Source organism: Gymnodraco acuticeps, unplaced genomic scaffold, assembly GCF_902827175.1.
Source record: "Gymnodraco acuticeps unplaced genomic scaffold, fGymAcu1.1, whole genome shotgun sequence".
NCBI lineage: Eukaryota > Metazoa > Chordata > Actinopteri > Perciformes > Bathydraconidae > Gymnodraco > Gymnodraco acuticeps.
Window position 1 is genome coordinate 3,035,521 of NW_022989810.1, and position 23,346 is coordinate 3,058,866.

A 23,346-nucleotide genomic window follows, 5' to 3' on the forward strand; every position below is an offset into this window, starting at 1 on the left:
TCTTCAAATAATTTGAAGAAGCACCAGATAAAAAAAGATTATTGTTGTTTTTCTTTCAAACTCTTCTAGCTTTTTGTAATTTGCACGTTAATTATATACAAATCAATGCAGTAGCTTTTCGTGACACATTTAATATCTCCTACACAGTCAAATAACACAAGTAACCATTCTTGAAAAAGACAACATCAACCTCAGTCCGTTGGGTTTAGAAATCTCATCTTTGCACGCACTTGAAGAACATCATGCTAGCATGACTTACTCTCTGCTTCAGGCTTGATTTGATTTATGTAATACTTCCACATGAGACCCTTTATAATCCCACAGGATGCGATTGTCCTATGCTCGTGTGTGGACACATGCTTTAACATTGAACAAATTATTTCCAGTGTGCAGCAAAAACCAACAGGAAATCATATTTATTGTTAGCGGACAGAAACATATTAATTTGAATTAATACATTTTCCCTGCTGTACAGTATATACTCAAATAATGCATGTGAAAGTATAAACTCTGTTGAAAGCCACAATCAAAGGATGCACAATGGCCTTGAACAGCACATAAAACACTGTTTAAAGCAAAGCAAAGGCGGATGTCGCCATGTTATTTTGAGTGCAGCTACATCTCTAATTCAACCTCAAGGCTGTTTGTCCCTTTCCTTTAATAACCGCTGTCTCATTTGCTGCTTCACAGCTGGCCACAGGGTAGTTAGGACTTTACACAAACGTGAGTCTATTTTCTGATTGTTGTGTGTCTCAGCTGTGTGTGTCTGCGGTGCTCTCCTGCGCCTGCTCTGTGTGGGGGTCTTCTCTGGCTTTGACAGCGTGGAGGGCGTAGTTGATGGCCGTGCTGTTGGTCCAGCTCCAGGCTCCTGATACGGGGTTGTACAGCATCCCCTGGACAGACTGCACTGAGAAACCATCTGAGAGAGGATGGAAGGATGGGGGGGTGTTAGAGAGGGACTGACAGCAGCACAAAGACATACGATGCTTTTTTTTTCGCCCATTATATAACTCTGGCCTGGCAACCACATGTGATGTATCTGATATTAGTGGCTGGTTATGACATAAGCCTACAAACAGAAGCAAACTACTTTTCTGATTGGGTCGTTTACAGCAGTGGTTCCCAACCTGGGGGGCGCCAGGCCAGGCCAGGGCCAGGCCAGGGCCAGGCCTCAGATGATTTGAGGTCAAATATCATATTTAGACTTTTTTTTTTTTTATACATATAATTGAAACGCAATAGGCCTACATGATTTTCGCTAAAAGCCTCGTCTCTACATTACAATAAAATATATTTTTTAATTGATTAATTAATTAGAATAAAAGTTCAAGTTAGTAGCTATTAAAGGCATAAAAAGACAGAAATGTATAATTCTTTCTTTCTATAGAAATGTTTCTTCTGCCCGTAAAGTGTCCAAACCGGGTTTTTCTGGATAAGCGCATTTTTAAAACATAGTCATTGTCCATGCCGGTTTCAGTTGGATTATTTGTCACAGTTGCTCCGATCAGATCGGTCTCCTCCATTTTGTAGATTATTTACGACTTTTGAATCCACATAAACACATCGGCAAAACGAAATACTTCACATTCATCCAGTTTGTGACAGTAGTTGTAGCATTTTTTAGACTTTTCAACTTTAATTACCGCTGTTGCGACCCCCCCCCCGCCCCTTGTGTGTGTGTGTGTGGGGGGGGGGGGGGTCATTTGGGGGGGCTCTTGGGAAAAAAGGTTGGGAACCCCTAGTTTACAGGATGAATTGTATTCTTACTGGTTATTAGCACTTCTCAATCTTTAGTTTATGGTTTAAAGAAGACTGTTAGAGCCAGTATTTTGTTTTTGATAAGAAAGGCCACCTCATTTTCACGTCTGTAGTCAACAGACTATAAAAGACTACAATTCCCATGGCGCCTCCTCTAAAGTGACAGTGATGGGCAACCTGCTAGAAAGATGCCATTGAGGAACAGTTTTTAAATGTTAAACTACCCTTTAAGTTATTAAGTTATGTGAGCCTTATCAAAAAGAAAGAATACCCAAGTTGTTTGTTATTTTATTTGAGTTTTGCTTATTTGTTTTGAATATTGTAAAGGCCTCTTTTCTTTGTTGCACATGTAAATGTGTTATTTTATTTCTGAGCAAACACATCGCTTAATACCATCCAAACCATCGGAGGCCAAGCAACTCTTCTAACTGTAAGTACTATCAAAGGAAGAAAACGAGTTAAAACATGTCTGTTTAAGGCGTCTAGTGGCTTGATAGATAAACAAGGAAGGAAGCCACGACAAGGACACTACTTTAACCTGTGTGTGCTCTTATTTATGGAAATATGCAAACGGAGGGTCTTACTGGACTCCAGGAGGCGCTCCAGATCCACGGGGCTGATAAACTTCTCCCAGTCGTGCGTGCCGCTGGGAACGATGCGCAGCAGCTGCTCGGCGGCGACAATAGCCAGCGCGTAGGACAGGTTGGTTTTATTCAGAGTGGTGATGAAGAGGGAGCCGCCTGGCTGCACACACAGAGAGGAACAGTCTTAGTTTCAAAAGTATAAAAGATGTACAGCTCTTATTGATGAAACTGCTTAAGAAAACATGTTTTACAATGACGTCACACCCTTACAGGTACTATGGACACAAGTTAGGTCCTACTTTGGTCCTTAAGGGTATTTATAGAATGGATTAGATACACAGAGTCCAGAAAGCAGCTGTGCCCAACCTCAAGGCTCAACTATGTCAAGATTAACTATTTCAACAGAAGGTGGGGGGGGGGGGGGGAGCGTGGAAGAGGTTGAAAATAATGGTTCTTAATTAATAATTTTTCGTAAACAGGAAAATGAATCCAAACAATACAAGAACTCGTGCTAAAGCATCCCAGCACAGGTGCCCTGAAGCAAGTTGTATGTGAATGTTTTTTTAAATAACACAGAAGTGAAAGAGAGAAAGAGAAAAGAGAGTTTTGGATTGCATCATTCTGGAAATAGTCAAGGAGGATGGTAATTACCTATGGGAAGTCAAATAGAAATATGGTGGATATTTGTTCAGACTGTATGTACCATATGATAAGCAGACATTCTCTTGTATATTTTTGCAAGACACATTTATTACTTTCTTAATACATAATGTGAAATGTGCAATGTGGGGAGTTATCTGCTGATTGATTAGCTAATGGGGGAAATAACTGATTAGCTGATCATCTGGGCTTCATGCAAATTAAGAGTTTAAAGAGGATTATATTGTAAAGAAATGAAACAGTGAGCAGTAAGGAGTGTATAACATGCATGAATTCAAACCAAAAGCAACCCCAGGGAGCTGAAAAATATAACCAAGGCAGAAGTTTCAAAAACAGCCACTTCAACCTTTTACAGAAAACTGTCTTTGTCTACAAACTATAGGCTGCTTCACTGAATATTAATATAAATACAACCTAGACATTTGGCTCAGAAAGTGCAGTATTCTGAGCTGCACATGGGATGGAGAATGCACTGTGCCTGCAGAGGGTAGTCATGTTCCTCAATTTCAATCCAATAGGACGCTATCTATCTATCATGTGACGTTGTGAGTGCTCTGCTGAATGCAATACATGATTACAGTTTAATTACATTTGATAAAAACTCATGCCATGACCAAATGTTGCTTTTTATAACTGTATTAACCTCAAAATAAGTTCACTATTGTTTGTCATTATTTTTAATGCAAACTTCCTTGAAAATTAACTGACCCTTTTCAACTCTAGTCCATTCCCGTCTCAACTGAATACAGAGGCCTCTAGTGAACATTAGGCTTTTTTCCTCGGCAGTCCACTGATGACAATCATTTGTTCTCTCAGTAATATCTTTTTTTTTCTCGGTATTGATGTTGAGTTTTCACTCTCGTCAGGGTTCAGTGCAGCAGACTCATAAAAACACATGCTCACCTATTCCCAGAGAAACACAACAGATGCAAACACAACAAACAGATCACCATATGCACGTCAGCACACGCTCGGGTGAACACACACTGTAGTGGTGCAGAAATATCTGATATGAGCTAACAGCTGGGGGGTAACACACACACACACCCGGGCTGGGACACACCTTCAGCACGTGACCACAGCAGGAGGCGAATGTTTCCAGGTCGGCCAGATGTTCCACCACCTCGGAGGCCACCACAGCGTCGTAGCGCCCCCCCCCATGCTCCTCATCCTCTGATAGGTCCTCCAGGGTGCAGGCGCGGTAGCTGACCCGCTGACGGAGGTCCGGGTCGAAGGCCGTGTGCACCTGGGCCGTACCAATGCTGTCCCCCACCGGGTCGATACCCAGCACGTCGGCTCCCAGCCGGCCCAGAGGCTGGTGGGGGAGGGAGGAGAGAGTCAGACAGGGTCCACTGTAGGTCAGTGGTTTGAGGACTGCCATCAGCAATACGATTTCTTAGTTAACCAGTAGTGTTCAGTTAATTTAGTCTTTATGATATATTATGTTTTTCTTTGGCTTCACAAAATACTTTGTTACAGGGAGAGAGAATATTATGAGTAACATCATGGTAGATTCTGCAACATATAAAATATAGTATAAAACTGTAAGAATGAGCCTTTGAAATATATATATACGAAATACTTTATTGTCCCCGTAAGGAAATTTGTTCTGGACTCCATCCTGCAGTTCCGCATACATGTACATATACAAACATAGTAAACATTAAAATACATACACATATCATCAGTCATACACCGTTTGAACAAACACAATACACAGACGCACATACTGACAATGGCGACCTATTGCACTACCCTCATGGTCAACATTTAAAAAGTACATTTCATTTCATGTGAATGTTAAGAAGCTTAATGGACATAGGGAGGAATGAGTGCTTATAGCGGTTCAGCCTGATCTTGGGAACCCTGAATCTTCTACCAGAAGGTAGGAGCTGGAATTCTGGGTGGAGAATGTGGGTGGGATCATCAGACACCATTTTTTGTGCCTGTCTAATAATGGACTGCTCATATATGTTTTGGAGAGATGGGTGTTTTTAAACCCCCCATCATTTTCATAGCAGTCTGTACCAGACGAGCGATCTGTGACTTTGACTGCACTGTCAAGTTACCGTACCAGGCTACAGTGATACCATACCTAATGATGCTCTCCAACACTGCATGATACAACAGTAACATGAACTTCTGCTCGACTCCGTAAGCCCGGAGTCTACGCAGAAAATACAATCGCTGTCTAGAGCACTAGAGAACATCACTTAAGAGCAGGTCATTAAACAACTACAGTGGTGTAATATAAACTACAGCGCCATCTGGTGGCCTGTGAGGTGAGCTGCAGGCCCAGGGGCCGATCTCCATCCTCCCTCAGCTGATCCCTTCTGATGGGAAGAGCTGCAGTGACAAGACTCCTGGAGACACAGCTGCCATCCTCACAGACACTTTCAGGGCTTCTCAGTGCGTGTTTCTGCGTCTGAATATGACAGCCTGTGTGACAGAGCCACAGAAGAACAGGACCTGAATTTGTCATCTCAAATCACACCACACAGCTGGTATGTCCTCCGTTATAATAGAGACAGAAGCTGCCGCAGCTAGCAGCTCTAACAAACAGATAAACAACAATAAATGACCGCCTGTCCGCTCCACCACACTGAGACCAGCCACATCACCAGAGGAGGAGGATCAGGCTGACGTTTAGAGGTTTCTTAGGCACTGGTATGTGAAAGGACTGGAAGTATAAAGCAACGAAAGCAGAATATCTTTCAAGAATTTAAGGTGACGTGAAGGCAGCAATTTAAACTATTGGGAATAGACACAGAGAAAGCTAAAATAGTTTGTCCACATGCCCTAATTTGCACTCGCTTTGCGTCTTTCTCACAAAAGAGTGACACCCTTACCTCGGTGAGCAGGCCCCCTCCACAGCCCACATCCAGAATCCTGAGTCCTGCCAGTGGTTTCCCAGGATGCCCCAGTCTGTGCTCATTCAGCAGATTATCCCTGAAAAAGGTAAATGGAAGGTGGGTTGAATTAAATAAAACTACAACCGCCTTACTCGTGTTACTTTTCAACATACACCCGCCACGTTACGATCAGATGAGTTTGTAAAAACCGAGGGAAGATGAACGCGTACTGAGGGGAGACACTAACGATGAATAAGGTACAAATATTAACTGATAGATATCACTTCCCCAGTTGATTACTCACATTATATAGTTATTTTTAGTATCTAAAGTACTATGAAGGTTATATTTAAATGTAAGTTAGGCATTATCTTATTTAATGCATGCCAATTGCATACATATTAAGCACATGTATTATATCCAAACAATAAATCCCAGCATTGGATGAGGCAAGGTTAAAAATTGTTGTTTCTATTTGTTGCCATAATAGATTTAAAATGTCTATTTTTGGCAACCCTTGTATCACACAATGCACCATTTTTTTTAAATTAACAGTATTTTTGTCTTTAGAAATGAATTTATTCGATTTTTCCCTTGACCTCGTTGGAGCAGGCTGGGACTAGCTATTGTTAAACATTCAGCAGGGCATACAAATATAGTTTTTGCCAGATGTGTCTCTCCCTTGAACATTTGTAGCCATAAGTAGGTATATGAGAATGACACATGTTGGATTACACCATCCACTGTCACAACCATCTGAATGTCAGTGTCTGCCAGCTAACATCAACAATGATCCTGTGGCTACAGATTCCCCCTCCTTTTCTCCCTCGCTCGAGTCCCTTCCTCCCTTCCTCCCTCACACTGTCTGACTGCTGCGGCCCCGGGCAGCAGACATGCAGAACAGGCTGAGATGTGGGTATGCATTGTGCTCATTAAAGCTCTGCTGGGGTGCAGGAGCAGTCGTGCAAACAGTGAAGGAAGGAGGATTATCTGTTGGCTGACATCCACCTAAACCAGCTCCTTCTGTAACCCCAACCTAAACCAGCTCCTTCTGTAACCCCCACCTAAACCAGCTCCTTCTGTAACCCCCACCTAAACCAGCTCCTTCTGTATCCCCCACCTAAACCAGATCCTTCTGTAACCCAACCTAAACCAGCTCCTTCTGTAACCCCCACCTAAACCAGCTCCTTCTGTATCCCCCACCTAAACCAGCTCCTTCTGTAACCCCACCTAAACCAGCTCCTTCTGTAACCCCCACCTAAACCAGCTCCTTCTGTAACCCCCACCTAAACCAGCTCCTTCTGTAACCCCCACCTAAACCAGCTCCTTCTGTAACCCCACCTAAACCAGCTCCTTCTGTAACCCCCACCTAAACCAGCTCCTTCTGTAACCCCACCTAAACCAGCTCCTTCTGTAACCCCACCTAAACCAGCTCCTTCTGTAACCCCCACCTAAACCAGCTCCTTCTGTAACCCCCACCTAAACCAGCTCCTTCTGTAACCCCCACCTAAACCAGCTCCTTCTGTAACCCCCACCTAAACCAGCTCCTTCTGTATCCCCCACCTAAACCAGCTCCTTCTGTAACCCAACCTAAACCAGCTCCTTCTGTAACCCCACCTAAACCAGCTCCTTCTGTAACCCACCTAAACCAGCTCCTTCTGTAACCCCACCTAAACCAGCTCCTTCTGTAACCCCCACCTAAACCAGCTCCTTCTGTAACCCCACCTAAACCAGCTCCTTCTGTAACCCAACCTAAACCAGCTCCTTCTGTAACCCCACCTAAACCAGCTCCTTCTGTAACCCCACCTAAACCAGCTCCTTCTGTAACCCCACCTAAACCAGCTCCTTCTGTAACCCCCACCTAAACCAGCTCCTTCTGTAACCCCCACCTAAACCAGCTCCTTCTGTAACCCCCACCTAAACCAGCTCCTTCTGTAACCCCCACCTAAACCAGCTCCTTCTGTAACCCCCACCTAAACCAGCTCCTTCTGTATCCCCCACCTAAACCAGCTCCTTCTGTAACCCCCACCTAAAGCAGCTCCTTCTGTATCCCCCACCTAAAGCAGCTCCTTCTGTAACCCCCACCTAAAGCAGCTCCTTCTGTAACCCCCACCTAAACCAGCTCCTTCTGTAACCCCCACCTAAACCAGCTCCTTCTGTAACCCCCACCTAAACCAGCTCCTTCTGTAACCCCCACCTAAACCAGCTCCTTCTGTAACCCCCACCTAAACCAGCTCCTTCTGTACCCCCAACCTAAACCAGCTCCTTCTGTAACCCCCACCTAAACCAGCTCCTTCTGTAACCCCCACCTAAACCAGCTCCTTCTGTATCCCCCCACCTAACCAGCTCCTTCTGTAACCCCCACCTAAACCAGCTCCTTCTGTAACCCCCACCTAAACCAGCTCCTTCTGTAACCCCACCTAAACCAGCTCCTTCTGTAACCCCCACCTAAACCAGCTCCTTCTGTAACCCCCACCTAAACCAGCTCCTTCTGTAACCCCCACCTAAACCAGCTCCTTCTGTACCCCCCACCTAAACCAGCTCCTTCTGTATCCCCCACCTAAACCAGCTCCTTCTGTAACCCCACCTAACCAGCTCCTTCTGTAACCCCCACCTAAACCAGCTAGTTCTGTAACCCCCACCTAAACCAGCTCCTTCTGTATCCCCCACGTAAACCAGCTCCTTCTGTAACCCCCACCTAAACCAGCTCCTTCTGTAACCCCCACCTAAACCAGCTCCTTCTGTAACCCCCACCTAAACCAGCTCCTTCTGTATCCCCCACCTAAACCAGCTCCTTCTGTAACCCCCACCTAAACCAGCTCCTTCTGTAACCCCCACCTAAACCAGCTCCTTCTGTAACCCCACCTAAACCAGCTCCTTCTGTATCCCCCACCTAAACCAGCTCCTTCTGTAACCCAACCTAAACCAGCTCCTTCTGTAACCCACCTAAACCAGCTCCTTCTGTAACCCCCACCTAAACCAGCTAGTTCTGTAACCCCCACCTAAACCAGCTCCTTCTGTATCCCCCACGTAAACCAGCTCCTTCTGTAACCCAACCTAAACCAGCTCCTTCTGTAACCCCACCTAAACCAGCTCCTTCTGTAACCCCCACCTAAACCAGCTCCTTCTGTATCCCCCACCTAAACCAGCTCCTTCTGTAACCCAACCTAAACCAGCTCCTTCTGTAACCCCACCTAAACCAGCTCCTTCTGTAACCCCCACCTAAACCAGCTAGTTCTGTAACCCCCACCTAAACCAGCTCCTTCTGTATCCCCCACGTAAACCAGCTCCTTCTGTAACCCCCACCTAAACCAGCTCCTTCTGTAACCCCACCTAAACCAGCTCCTTCTGTAAACCCCCACCTAAACCAGCTCCTTCTGTAACCCCCACCTAAACCAGCTCCTTCTGTAACCCCCACCTAAACCAGCTTCCTTCTGTAACCCCCCACCTAAACCAGCTCCTTCTGTAACCCCACCTAAACCAGCTCCTTCTGTAACCCCACCTAAACCAGCTCCTTCTGTATCCCCCACCTAAACCAGCTCCTTCTGTAACCCCCACCTAAACCAGCTAGTTCTGTAACCCCCACCTAAACCAGCTCCTTCTGTATCCCCCACGTAAACCAGCTCCTTCTGTAACCCCCACCTAAACCAGCTCCTTCTGTAACCCCCACCTAAACCAGCTCCTTCTGTAACCCCCACCTAAACCAGCTCCTTCTGTAACCCAACCTAAACAAGCTCCTTCTGTATCCCCCACCTAAACCAGCTCCTTCTGTAACCCCACCTAAACCAGCTCCTTCTGTAACCCCCACCTAAACCAGCTCCTTCTGTAACCCCACCTAAACCAGCTCCTTCTGTAACCCCACCTAAAACCAGCTCCTTCTGTAACCCCCACCTAAACCAGCTCCTTCTGTAACCCCACCTAAACCAGTTCCTTCTGTATCCCCCACCTAAACCAGCTTCCTTCTGTAACCAACTAACCCACTCCTTCTGTACACCCCCACCTAAACCAGCTCCTTCTGTAACCCCACCTAAACCAGCTCCTTCTGTAACCCCACCTAAACCAGCTCCTTCTGTAACCCCACCTAAACCAGCTCCTTCGTAACCCCCACCTAAAACCAGCTCCTTCTGTAACCCCCCACCTAAACCAGCTCCTTCTGTAACCCCCACCTAAACCAGCTCCTTCTGTAACCCAACCTAAACCAGCTCCTTCTGTAACCCCACCTAAACCAGCTCCTTCTGTAACCCCACCTAAACCAGCTCCTTCTGTAACCCCACCTAAACCAGCTCCTTCTGTAACCCCCACCTAACCAGCTCCTTCTGTAACCCCCCCCTAAACCAGCTCCTTCTGTAACCCCCACCTAAACCAGCTCCTTCTGTATACCCCCACCTAAACCAGCTCCTTCTGTAACCCCCACACTAAACCCAGCTCCTTCTGTAACCCCCACCTAAACCAGCTCCTTCTGTAACCCCCACCTAAACCAGCTCCTTCTGTAACCCCACCTAAACCAGCTCCTTCTGTAACCCCCCCCTAAACCCGCCCCTTCTGTACCCCACCTAAACCAGCTCCTTCTGTAACCACCACCTAAACCAGCTCCTTCTGTAACCCCACCTAAACCAGCTCCTTCTGTAACCCCCACCTAAACCAGCTCCTTCTGTAACCCCCACCTAAACCAGCTCCTTCTGTAACCCCCACCTAAACCAGCTCCTTCTGTAACCCCACCTAAACCAGCTCCTTCTGTAACCCCCACCTAAACCAGCTCCTTCTGTAACCCCCACCTAAACCAGCTCCTTCTGTAACCCCCACCTAAACCAGCTCCTTCTGTAACCCCCACCTAAACCAGCTCCTTCTGTATCCCCCACCTAAACCAGCTCCTTCTGTATCCCCACCTAAACCAGCTCCTGCTGTAACCCCCCTAAACCAGCTCCTTCTGTATCCCCCACCTAAACCAGCTCCTTCTGTAACCCCACCTAAACCAGCTCCTTCTGTAATCCCCCACCTAAACCAGCTCCTTCTGTAACCCCCACCTAAACCAGCTCCTTCTTTACCCCCACCTAAACCAGCTCCTTCTGTAATCCCCCACCTAAACCAGCTCCTTCTGTAACCCCCACCTAAACCAGCTCCTTCTGTATCCCCCACCTAAACCAGCTCCTTCTGTAATCCCCCACCTAAACCAGCTCCTTCTGTAACCCCCACCTAAACCAGCTCCTTCTGTAACCCCCACCTAAACCAGCTCCTTCTGTAACCCCCCCCTAAACCAGCTCCTTCTGTAACCCCCCACCTAAACCAGCTCCTTCAGTATCCCCCACCTAAACAGCTCTTCTGTAACCCCACCTACCAGCTCTCTGTACCACAACCCCCACCTAAACCAGCTCCTTCTGTAACCCCCACCTAAACCAGCTCCTTCTGTAACCCCCACCTAAACCAGCTCCTTCTGTAACCCCCACCTAAACCAGCTCCTTCTGTAACCCCCACCTAACCAGCTCCTTCTGTAACCCCCACCTAAACCAGCTCCTTCTGTAACCCCCACCTAAACCAGCTCCTTCTGTAACCCCCACCTAAACCAGCTCCTTCTGTAACCCCCACCTAAACCAGCTCCTTCTGTAACCCCACCTAAACCAGCTCCTTCTGTAACCCCCACCTAAACCAGCTCCTTCTGTAACCCCCACCCTAAACCAAGCTCCTTCTGTAACCCCCACCTAAACCAGCTCCTTCTGTAACCCCACCTAAACCAGCTCCTTCTGTAACCCCACCTAAACCAGCTCCTTCTGTAACCCCCACCTAAACCAGCTCCTTCTGTAACCCCCCCACCTAAACCAGCTCCTTCTGTAACCCCCACCTAAACCAGCTCCTTCTGTAACCCCACCTAAACCAGCTCCTTCTGTAACCCCACCTAAACCAGCTCCTTCTGTAACCCCCACCTAAACCAGCTCCTTCTGTAACCCCCCACCTAAACCAGCTCCTTCTGTAACCCCCACCTAAACCAGCTCCTTCTGTAACCCCACCTAAACCAGCTCCTTCTGTAACCCCCACCTAAACCAGCTCCTTCTGTACCCCCACCTAAACCAGCTCCTTCTGTAACCCCCACCTAAACCAGCTCCTTCTGTAACCCCACCAAACCAGCTCCTTCTGTAACCCCCACCTAAACCAGCTCCTTCTGTAACCCCCACCTAAACCAGCTCCTTCTGTATCCCCCACCTAAACCAGCTCCTTCTGTAACCCCCACCTAAACCAGCTCCTTCTGTAACCCCCCACCTAAACCAGCTCCTTCTGTAACCCCACCTAAACCAGCTCCTTCTGTATCCCCCACCTAAACCAGCTCCTTCTGTATCCCCCACCTAAACCAGCTCCTTCTGTAACCCCCACCTAAAGCAGCTCCTTCTGTATCCCCCACCTAAACCAGCTCCTTCTGTAACCCCCACCTAAACCAGCTCCTTCTGTAACCCCCACCTAACCAGCTCCTTCTGTAACCCCCACCTAAACCAGCTCCTTCTGTAACCCCCACCTAAACCAGCTCCTTCTGTATCCCCCACCTAAACCAGCTCCTTCTGCATACAAACTATAATGCTAGAGATTTAAAAAAAGCTTTTTAGAATATTTATAGGTATATTATATAAAAGCACTGCCACAATTCAATATATAATTTGTTGACAGAATTAAGATGACTAAGTGGTGAATATGTAAGGGATAATAATATGACTGCCTTGCTGCACATTATCCCACTTATTACACAGCCACATACTAAATAAACTAACGTCTTGACATTCATTAAATTGATATATTAATTGAAATTATTGTATTGACTTATAAATAATCGTATTGCTTCCACTAAGAAAATAAAACCCTGTTCCATGGCGTACCAACAGCTGGAATTCAAAGTGAATTTAAAATGAAGGCAGCTCTGAATGATGTTTTCTGTGACTGTCCAAGTCCCAACAAGTCCTTAAAAACTAGAGCTCATACCGTGTTCCCGTTAATGTTTACTTCCTGTCTGTCTGCTTCTGTTGATTTATCTGACGTCCAGCGATCCGTCATTAAACCTCTTTTCCTTTCTCTCTCTTGATCATCCTTAGCAACGGTCATTATAGTCCTTGACAGCGGACTGTACTACAGTCATATAAAACTCTGAAATGTCCGAATTAACCAATCAGAATCAAGTATTCAACTAAGTCATGTCATATTAGGGTTAGGTGATATAGTGGTGAATAAAAACACTGGTTGATTCTGAAAAAAAAACTAAAAAACAGCGAGGTTTATTGCAATTGTGTCTTTTATTAATGTGGTATTACTGTATGGACTCCAGACTCTATTATCTATGTTCAAGTTCACAAATGATATTCAAGAAAATGAACATGTGTTTGTATCTATAGTACCACAGTAAGAGAGTCAGAGTGTAAAAGGTGCAGCAGCAACAGTAGCAGCGGTCTCATTTAGACACACCCTGAGGGCAAATCAGCCTCACTCAGACACACAGTGGCACTGGATCTGTCACACTGTCAACACACACACACATCACCATCATCACCTCCACCAACAGGACCACAGAAAAGGGGGGATGGGTAAAATACTGATTATCTTGTGGGGGCCCCTACAGCGAATCTTATCAATCAAAACAGACGCAGCAGCACCAAAACAACCCTGATGTAGAGTTGGGGGAGCTGAAACGCTATTTGTTGAAAATGTGCTGATGTGTGCAGGAATCCTGTCACTTCCAATTCATGTTACTTCAATGTATGTGTTTTTGCTCTCAAATACCACAAGGCTGAATCTGCCCCAGGTTATGTTTTGTCACAGTTGCTTGACGCCTCTCAATCATGCATATCATGTTGAAACACTCACCGTATAAAAGGCACCCTCAGGTCATTCATGGCGTGAAGAGCAGCAAACTCCCCCCGCTCATCCCACCACTTGCTGGCCAGTAACTGGAACCTCCTCACCTCGTCGGGGTCCACCGTGCTGTGGGAGGCCGAGCGGGCGCTGTGCAGGGGGAGATAGAGAAGATTACATTAAGACTGCAAATAACTAAACATGAGCGTTACTACAGGGGACACAGTACTGAAAATGAGGCGTTGGGACCTTGAATTTAGACATCAAAAATCAATATATATTATTTTGTTTCACTAGCACTCGGTTCAATATTGTTACCAACTTTAGTTCTGATCAAAATGAATACAAATATATTTTCTTCAGAATTTTAACCCCTACAAATGTCAATTTACAAACAGATAATGTTATTATTTTTTGTATGCTAAATTCTATGTTGTTTTGGGAACTGTCAATGATTACCAACAATGGTATTATTTATACAGTTTTGATATAAGTTTCTAATTTTTAAGAAAAAGTCAAACTAGTTTTTTTGTATTGGACAACAGAAATGCCCCAGTCCCACAAGGCTTTAAAAATACTAAATATCAATATAATTAAACTTAAACGACAAAACCTTCATTCACTTTCAAACTCTGAACCATTTAAATGTGAGCTGTAAACTAAATGCTTAGGGGGTCAATGATAGCAACATAATTAATAATACAGCAGCAAACAAATTGCATGTATTTGCCCCAAACCTTAGTAAACACATAATATTATGTTGAATGGATTCAAACACTGTGGTTTTAATTTAGCCTTTTTAGTTTTTTATCCTCTGAATATTTTGGAAACAAAGTCTGTTATGGTCTTATAACAAATGGAGCTGAGGTTGCACTTCCACATCTTGGACTAAAACATCCTTGCTAAAATGTGTGGCATATTGGAATTATTTGTGAAATTACAAGTCGATTAGTCAACTTGAAGAATAATGTGGAAATTACTGGTTTAAGCTTCTCAGATGTAAGCAGTCTCACTTTTATATGACTGCATATTACTTATGCTTTGGTCTGTTGGTTGGATAACACAAACCCTCTGAGGTCAGCTTGTGGTCCAAGCTAAAGAAATGGGGATTCTGTAGAATGTTCTGGCATGTAACATAAGAAACGATTAATCAAAAATGTAAATCCCCCAGTTAATGGTTAATAAAAGCAACTGTTGGTTAACACCATTGTTCTTGTTGCCCATCCAAGCCTTTAAACACATTTAGTTGAGTTATAGCAACTCTTTGAGTAAATAAAATAACTAACACTTTTTGACCTTTATTTCCTTTGGGAGCTTTAACCAATTTACCCTTGGTACAGTTTAACACATATCCCCTGGCTGCAACTGTGACATGTTAAGGTACGCTAACAATAACAATAACAAAGTGGCTCTTGTACTGTGATGTTGGTGTTGCAGCCTACCTCATGTGACAGGGCACGGTGTGGTGCTGGCTCTCCAGAGAGGTGCTCCTCCTCAGCCACAGTGTCCACTGTCTAGACACCGCCGTCCAGCTGAACCCGCTCCGTCCTCCCGCTCTCTGGGCCTGGACCACCCCACACACAGCGGCGGTGTTCCGGCTGTACAGCCCGAACATGAGGCGACCGAACTTATTCGCGTACATGCTGTCATAACACACGTTCACAGCTAGCTTCTGAACATTTGTTGACTGCACTTGAGTTGACCGACTGTGCGCATGTCTTTTCTCCCCGGGCAGAAACAACACACACTTTAGTTCCTACTGGTCAGACAATGAAATATTACCGACTGGAAACAAATAGACTGTCATTGGTTGCGTTTGTAATTTATTTCAGTAATTCATTATTAGTGGCTATTTTAATGTAAGGGTTCTTTCATAACCAACGAATTTCATAAAAGCCACCGTCATTTTATCATTGCTGCTTCTCTAGCTTTATGTTAGCTTAGCCTTAAGCATACTCTCAGTTTGAGGCACTGTCCTAGGACTTGCAGCTTTATGGCAGCACCTGCAACGCAGCAACATTTTAGAAGAGACCCGTTCAACGGTACTGACGTGTGCTTGGTGATATGTGATCCCTACTGACATTCACAAGAGTGGTTCAGAACCATGTACTGCGCCAACTCGAGTAATAACCATATTTAACTCAAAGGAAGTCCTACTAGGTGACTGACTTATGTGTTTTTGTGTTAAATTACAAACACTTCAACATGGGATAGTAGTTCCAAGTGGATAATTTCCAATAAAATAAACCACTTGCCAGCATATAGTGGACCTACCCTGACCTGTATGTGGAGACAGTTACTGAGCAATTTATGTGTTTTCAAAGGGTGGGGGGTGTGTGGGAGGGTGTTATTATAAGTAGCACAAAGAAAAGACAGCAAGGCGAGACAAGGAACACACAGTTTTATTGGACATATTACAATAATGTTTTGAGGAAAAAAAAGTTAATCCTGTTACGGTTTTTAAAATGATACAACTTTAGCTTTTTAGTGTCCACAGAGCTTAAGCTTTGCATAATGATACAAGTGAAAACTCCTACCATTCAAAAAGTTTGAAGTTGTTCTTCAGTCACTTTTAAAAAATAACAACATATTTACAAAGATGAAAGACGTGTGTATGAGAGGGGGGGTTCACCTACACAATTGCCTCTATAATGAGACAAGCCTGTTCAACTCATGGAATTTAAAATGGTAAAGTGCACAGATCAGGAGGGTTAACCGTGCTCCTCAACGTCTGCTACGACGGGAGGGGGAAGTTGACCTGAAAGAGAGCGTGGACACAACATTAATACTGCACCAATCACACGTACCCACGCAGACTACAACATATAAACATGCCCAGATACCCCCACCCACCAGACATTCTGTACCCTCCAGAAAAACTAATGTTCTGCAGACTTTAGAGAAGCAAATATACCCTGCAGTGCACAGTGTAAGGCAACAAATGGTTTCATATCTTAACAAGTTGCTACAAAAAGATGAAACTGGCTTTAGGATGTTGAGACATCATGTGACTTGTTAGAAATTCAGAAATAACAAATGTGATGATAGATAACACACAGATGAAGCATTACAAACTTTATTGCAGACTTTACAATGTTAAGCAGATTTGACTGCAGTTGACAGTACATTTTCATAACATCAGTCAACAATTTTCCTTTTTAAAGTTATTACAAAATACTAATTAAAAATGACTGTAGAATTCACAATGAGACATACAATGAAAAACATACAGTAAGAAAGAAAGGGAATAAAAAGAATACTACCTTGATCGCGACTTAGACTTGTGTTTGCGGCTTGCCTTCTTACCAGACTTGTGAGACTTTTCCGTCGACCTTGAGCGACTACGTTTAGATTTTTTAGATTTCTTTTCCTTGCTAACTTCAGGGGTGAGGGACCTACTTGAGTCGGAGTCTGAGCGTTTCTTGCTAGCTTTAACGGAGCCCTTCTTGCTGGATTTGCTCTCCTGCCGGGAGTGCTTTTCACTCTGAGAGTCCGTGCACGAGTCGCTCTCCTTCCTTTTCTTAGATTTGCCATTCTCCTCTGTAACTGCAGAGCTTCCTTTCTCCTTCTCCTTCTCCTTGGCCTTAGGCTTTTCTTTCTTTTTGTCTGACTCCTTCTCCTTTTTTTTCTTGTCCTTCTCGGGGCTATGACTCCTTTCCCTCTTTCTCTCCCTGTCTTTGCTGGAGGCCTTCTGCTTGTGTTTGCTGCTACGGCTGCTATCTCTGCCATCCCGACTCCTTTTCCTCTCCTTCTCCCTTTCCTTCTCCCTCTCTCTGCTGCGGCTGTCTCTGGCCCTGGCTCTGGCCCTGTCCCGCTCTCTGGATCTGGATCTACTCCTGCGGCTCTTGCGCTCCCTGGACTCGCTGTGATCTTTCTTGTGTCGGCCTGATCTCTCTGCGCTGCTCCTCCTCCTCTCCCTGGCCTTCACGCTGCGATGCCGGTGGGAGCTGCGGCTACGCCTGCGAGCCTTGTGGGAGGATGAGCGGCTGCGCCTCCTCTTCCTGCGCGGGGAGGAGGATCGTGATGAACTACGGGAGGATGCCGAGGAGGAATAAGACGAGGAGGAGGAAGAGTGGCGGCTGCTGTGGCTGGAGGTGGAGCGGGAGCTGCTGCTGTGACCGTTGGCCGGTGAACTGCTGCCGCCTCGCCCTGACCGCTCCGTCCCTCTGCCCGGGGGCTTGCTCTCGCTACCCTCCTTCTCACTACGGGACCTACGCCTTTCTACCAAGGGCTCCGCCTTTGTCTCTTTCATTTCCTGTTTGTGCGTATTCTCTGGCTGGCCCTCATCATATTCCCCCTTTTCTCTGCTCAATCTCTCCTTCACCATCTCTTCTGTGAAAACAAACAAAAACTCAGGTTAAAAATAAACTAAGAAACATCATGTCATGAAACAAACTACACAGTTTTACAATAATTATGATTGCATTATTCAAGATGAGATTGATAGAGCACTAACTTTTATGACCTGGTCAAACTAATTTTTTGCAAAGAATACATTTTTGCAACTTCAAATAATCGATTAGTTCCTTTGTCTTTAGATGACTATTTAGTGAAAATGAATGAATCCAATTATATTTATATAGCACATGTGTCTCCGGGGGCTTTGCAGTGTGCACAGTATACGACTCTTTGTCCTTAGACCCTCGCAGCGTACAAGGAAGCGTTCCCTCCTTCCTGAAATGCCTATGCAAACCTGCAAAGACACAAACATGTCTTACCCCGTGCAAGCAGAGCGTCCTGCGCCTGTTTGTCCTGCAGCTGCTGCACCTCCCGCTCCTTGCGGCGGAAGGCGTCCTGCTTCTCTCGGATGCGGTGGCGCAGCTCTTCGTCATCTGTGTCGGAGGATTCGGACCCTCGAACGCTGCGCTCATCCTCATCCTCGCTCTCGTCTGAACCGTAGTCACCGAGCCCACCTGCCACAACAGAGCCCCCGGGTGGTTGAGTGTTGGTATGGACGAAGATTTATTCTCAAAAGTAGGTTTCACTATAAAGCCCTTAATCCCAACCCAAGGTCCCCAATGGAAGGCACTTAATCCTTAAGAACAGTATATTACACACTGATTAACCCCTTCAAAACAAATGTAAACATATATCCCTTAAAGAAAAGCTGCATAAGAATACTTTGTGATGAAGAGCATGCTTCTCATCACAACGTTTTCACTTCGATCAATCAAGTGTATTTTGGGTGTTATGGTCTAAGTTTCTCCTGTTTTCCTTCTAAAACCCCGCCATTTAATTAATATATATTCTCCATCCCGCCCCCCAGTGACAGAAAAAGGGATACTCACTGAGACCAGTCAGAGAAGCCAATGCACTTGACTGTGCCAGCTGTTTTGCAGGAGCTTTGATTCACATCAACAACAGGAACAACATGTTAAAACACAGAGCCATTTTCTCAAGAGAGTCGCTAGAGAAGAGGGGGGGTCACAGATAACTATTCACAAGAGCTGCCATTGGTGAAAAAGAGAGAACAGAAATGACAAAAACAAAATAAAATAAATTAAAAAAATGGAGAAAAGAGAGAGGGTTAACAAACAAAATTCTGTCACACAATCCAAGTCAAACAGTCGCACAAGCGGGAAGAACCAATCTGTACTAATGCAGTCACTTCAGTGGAGGAAGTGTCTTGTATCTAAAACGTGGATGCTGGTCAGATTCAATGCTCAGACATTATTCACTCGTATCATAGAGTCTTTCAGCAGGACCTTTAATACCGTGAACCAGAAATACTGTTTGTGAAAAGCTCTGTGCTCTGCTTCTGATGCATTAGCAGAGAATGGTTGAATTTCAGACATACTCCAAAGTTTGCCGCTCAACCGCCCTACTTTACAGGGCCTTACGGAGTCCATTTTAAAGAGATTATTATGCACATATTGGATTCTCTTCAGATTTGAACAACAAATGTCTTGGTGACAAGTATAGATTAAGTAAAAGTGGAAAAAACAAGAGCAGACCTCGAGTGGCTTTGCGGTGCGTCTCTCTGGCCACATGCTGGATCTCCTCGTTGGTGACCTCGAGAAGGATCTCTGTCAGAAGGGTTTTTGTGATAAACATCTAAGAAGAAAAACAAAATCCATTATTTGTATATCAATCTCTTTGAAGAATAGGCAACTACAACTGTTGAGATGCAGAATAAGATCAAACTGACCAGCTGGAACTCCTTTTCCTCCTCCGTCATTTCAGGTTCGCTGTCCTCTGCAGCAGGTGACGGGCTTCGACCAGAAATTCTTTTTGATGGAGGGGCTTTTCTTCATCGTCATTGTTATAATTCCCCTCATCGTCGCTGTCCTGATGGACACAGGAGCAAGGGATTATGTTTAACAACGTGCATAAATTGTGATGCAAATGATACTTTTGCCAGAAAAACAAAGTGTTAAGTGATTTTCAAAAGGAAATCATTTTGATGTCAATGGCAGAAACGTGTTGCTTACAAATTTGCTCTTGCGGGGCACTCGTGGCCCGTCGCCTCCTTCCTCGACCTCGCGCTCTTTGGCGTCGTCTTTTGTCATTTTAGCGCGCTCCTTCTCCATCTGTTCTCGCTCGATCTTCTTCTGCTTCTCCCTGTCCATCTTCTCAAGGCCCTCTCGGATCCAGGCAGGTAGTGTGCGCCTCTTTACCGCATCTGAAGGTGACATGAAGGTCAAAATGAGTCCTCCACATACTGCAATGTTAAGATTCAGAAACCAACACATCTTTGCAACATCATACAGATTCCTTTTTACCGTGCCGACAGTTTCCTGATCTGAACTGTGATATATTAACACTACAATTATAGCCATTTGTTCTAAAAACATTTAATCAAGTAGTTTTCACTTGTAATTAAAAATGTTTAGAATGTGGGATTACTACTCAAGTGTTTTGACTTACTACTACTTGACTACTGTCAGTTATGTAGTTCACATTCATTAGTGCAAAGAGGTATGGGGATGGCCATTAAGACAAAATATCTAAACTATAGTTCATTTTTAGCCGTGCATAATAAAATGTTAAAAAAGTACTTCATGTCTATTCTGGTATGCGTAACTAAGTGCGAGTACAATGAACTACTTGTAATTAAATTAGGAGCATTCTTTTTTGTTACAAAAAACAAAGCAGACGTGAGGTTTACACACAAACTGCACCTCAAGCAGTCTTCTAGCTGATCATCTTAATGTGATGGCTGGCTATTCTTAAAGGGAAAACACACTCACCTAATGTTGCTGCGACCTCCTGTTTGACAGGAAGCTGGATGGGGGATCTGGGGCGCTCCCTGAAGCCGGGGGGTCTGACATCTCGTCTGTTCTGAGGAGGACCCTGCCAGTATGGGGAGTGGAAGTTGGTGGGTGCGGGGGCGAAGGATGAGGCGGCGCCATGCTGTGGAGAGACCGCACAAATAGAAAATTAAAAAGGAAGTTCAAAGTACAATAGGTCCTCTCTCATCTACTGAGTGTTGTTTTTTTATTCCCCAGATAAGGTTAGCTGACATTCATCCATCACTACTGACTGGGCTAAAATGTCTGTTTAGTTCAAAATGTAAAATAAAAAGCAGCTTATAAACAATACCAAACCATGCTGGATCCTCAACAAGCCAACACTTTCCTCTGCACCGCATCAAGAAAGCAATGACTGATACACCTAGATGCTGGGACCCGGCTCTGTTTCTATGGATTTGCTCCTTCTTGTGTTACTTGGTTGTCACACTAAAACCCAAACGCTTCAACAGTTCCTACTGTAGCATCTGCATACCTGATAATCAAACTGGTTCATGGCCATGGGGGCCATGGCGTAGCTGTCGGGCTGTGCCCCATACCCATGGCTGTTCTGGGGGTAAACCCCGTGGTGGGCCTCAGAGTTGAACTCCACGCTGTCCTGGCTGTTGCTGTCCTCGCTGGGGTTCACCACATCCATCGGCCCTGAGCCAGGGGGGATCCAGGCCTGTTCAGGGGGTGGAGGAGGAGGGGGCTGGCCATGCATTGCCCATTCTGGTAATGACAACAGAAGTAATAAACAAAAGCCAAAGCAACACGGACATATATGTGTAACAATAAAAACACAACTCTGGAGATTTTCCTCAACGTCTGAACAAGAGGGACTTGGTATCCAGCTGTCTATCTAAAGTCATATACATGAGGGATCACGAATAGTCACAAATCACCTTATTCTCTTTCGCCTTATAAATAACAGTAAGCTGTAGCACAGAAAATATGTAAAAATAGAAACTTGCTATGAGGCATTGGACAATGTTAAAGTTTCATCACGATTATCCTGGATAGAATAATTCAATATTAGTCAGAGTATCATAAAAAAACAAGCTTAAAATGGCACTGACAAACTGAAATGAATGTATCTTCCATTGTGTTGACTCAATATTTGTGTATGTGTATTTTCTAGGCAACACACATTTTCGGGGAACAAAAAAGTATTCTTACATAAACCAATCATACACCACAAGGTTCCCCAGCATTAATGCAACATTTTGCATCTGTTCTTTCTTGCATGATAAATGTTGTATTTTTTCTTAGTTAAACAAGGCTGGCTCGACCACAACAACCCCAATAATGGGAATACAACAAAGTGTTTTGATCATAATCAACCAAAAAGTCCTATATCTTTCCGTATCATCCCTACTTGATACCATTCATGGGGTTACAATTGTACCTGGCTGCCACATTCTGCCAAATGCCGGGTCGCCAGGGAAGGCCCCATGGTTGCCCGGCCCAACTGGTTCAAGGCCTGGGATGTCCTGGCCATTGGGCTGAATGTTGGGCTGCTCTGGTCCTGTCGTCTCCTTCTGTGCTATCCATGCTTGTGCCAGGGCAGCCCAGTCCACTTGACCTGCATACAGACAGAAGGTATTACTGGTCTATTGTGCAAAGAAGCCCTGCAGAGGCTCAGATCTTCTGCAGAAAAATATTCTCACGGTGCATTTGCATCGCTCACTCACCTGGATCTTGCGTGTGCTGGAAAGACTGCATCCACTGCTGCTGGCTCAGGGGCCACTGCGGCCAGGGTTGTCCTCCCTGGTCCCACATCACTCTCTTCTGGATTTACACCTGAAATGCACAGGCCAGCTAGTTACATTTTAATTTGCACCATCGCCATCACTTCTGCTGACATGACTAGAGCTGCTGCAGTTTGTGCGCAGTAACATTACACTGCGTTTACTGGCCAGAAAGAGCGAGTGTTAGCTATAAGATGAAAGCTAACGTTACATGTAGCTAAGCAGCTAGCTGTATTTAGCAACATGGGTTAGCTGCAAGTCATTTGTGCTGTTTAGAGTTGGAAACCCTCGCTATGCAGCATGGGATAACTCCGTGTCAACACTGACGCATGATACTGAAATAAACTTGGGCCAGTGAAATCCCAAACTCTGAAGCTGCCTGTGGAGCTAAATGCAAGCTTACGTGAGCTAAGCTAATCACGAAAGCTAAATAATACTAGCACTATTATTATACCGTGTGAACAAATGTGCTTTAAAATATAAATAGATAACACACTGGAGGGAAAGTACGAAGTAAACATATATGAGCGCTTTGCTTAGAGTAACATAATCCCCACCTTTTCCAGACAGTTTCTCTCCAGCGCTACGGTTCAGAGTCAAAATGGCTGCACCACCAGTGAACTGCTCAGCTCGGAGGAAGGAAGTGTGGAACGTGAGGCTCCACTGCTGCCTTCATAGGCGGTCAGGA

General features: G+C 45.0%; 2 protein-coding genes across 2 annotated transcripts; both read right to left on the reverse strand.

The window, feature by feature from the left end:
• Window positions 1-398: 398 nt before the first annotated feature.
• Window positions 399-15,417, reverse strand: coq3 (coenzyme Q3 methyltransferase). Its single transcript, XM_034229282.1, has 6 exons — window positions 15,121-15,417; window positions 13,691-13,828; window positions 5,852-5,951; window positions 4,066-4,317; window positions 2,343-2,502; window positions 399-919 (listed from the first exon to the last, which is right to left on the reverse strand). Exons 1-6 carry the CDS (start codon window positions 15,318-15,320, stop codon window positions 753-755), a joined length of 1,017 nt encoding a protein of 338 aa, XP_034085173.1. The 5' UTR covers window positions 15,321-15,417; the 3' UTR covers window positions 399-752.
• Window positions 15,418-16,064: 647 nt separating this feature from the next.
• pnisr (PNN-interacting serine/arginine-rich protein) lies at window positions 16,065-23,346 on the reverse strand. Its single transcript, XM_034229247.1, is given in 13 exon segments — window positions 16,065-16,436; window positions 16,942-18,010; window positions 18,397-18,591; window positions 18,967-19,020; window positions 19,633-19,732; window positions 19,827-19,900; window positions 19,903-19,966; window positions 20,110-20,300; window positions 20,869-21,031; window positions 21,404-21,639; window positions 22,316-22,492; window positions 22,602-22,710; window positions 23,216-23,346. Coding segments are annotated over 12 exon segments (2,445 nt in total). The 5' UTR covers window positions 22,690-22,710; window positions 23,216-23,346; the 3' UTR covers window positions 16,065-16,402.

Coding starts and splice junctions, on each gene's coding strand:
- coq3 (XM_034229282.1), bottom strand. CDS start 15,320: ATGTACGCGAATAAGTTCGGTCGCCTCATGTTCGGGCTGTACAGCCGG. Junction 13,829..15,120: donor ACCGTGCCCTGTCACATGAG/GTAGGCTGCAAC, acceptor CCCCCTGCACAG/CGCCCGCTCGGCCTCCCACA. Junction 4,318..5,851: donor GAGGGGGCCTGCTCACCGAG/GTAAGGGTGTCA, acceptor CTCCCCCACCAG/CCTCTGGGCCGGCTGGGAGC.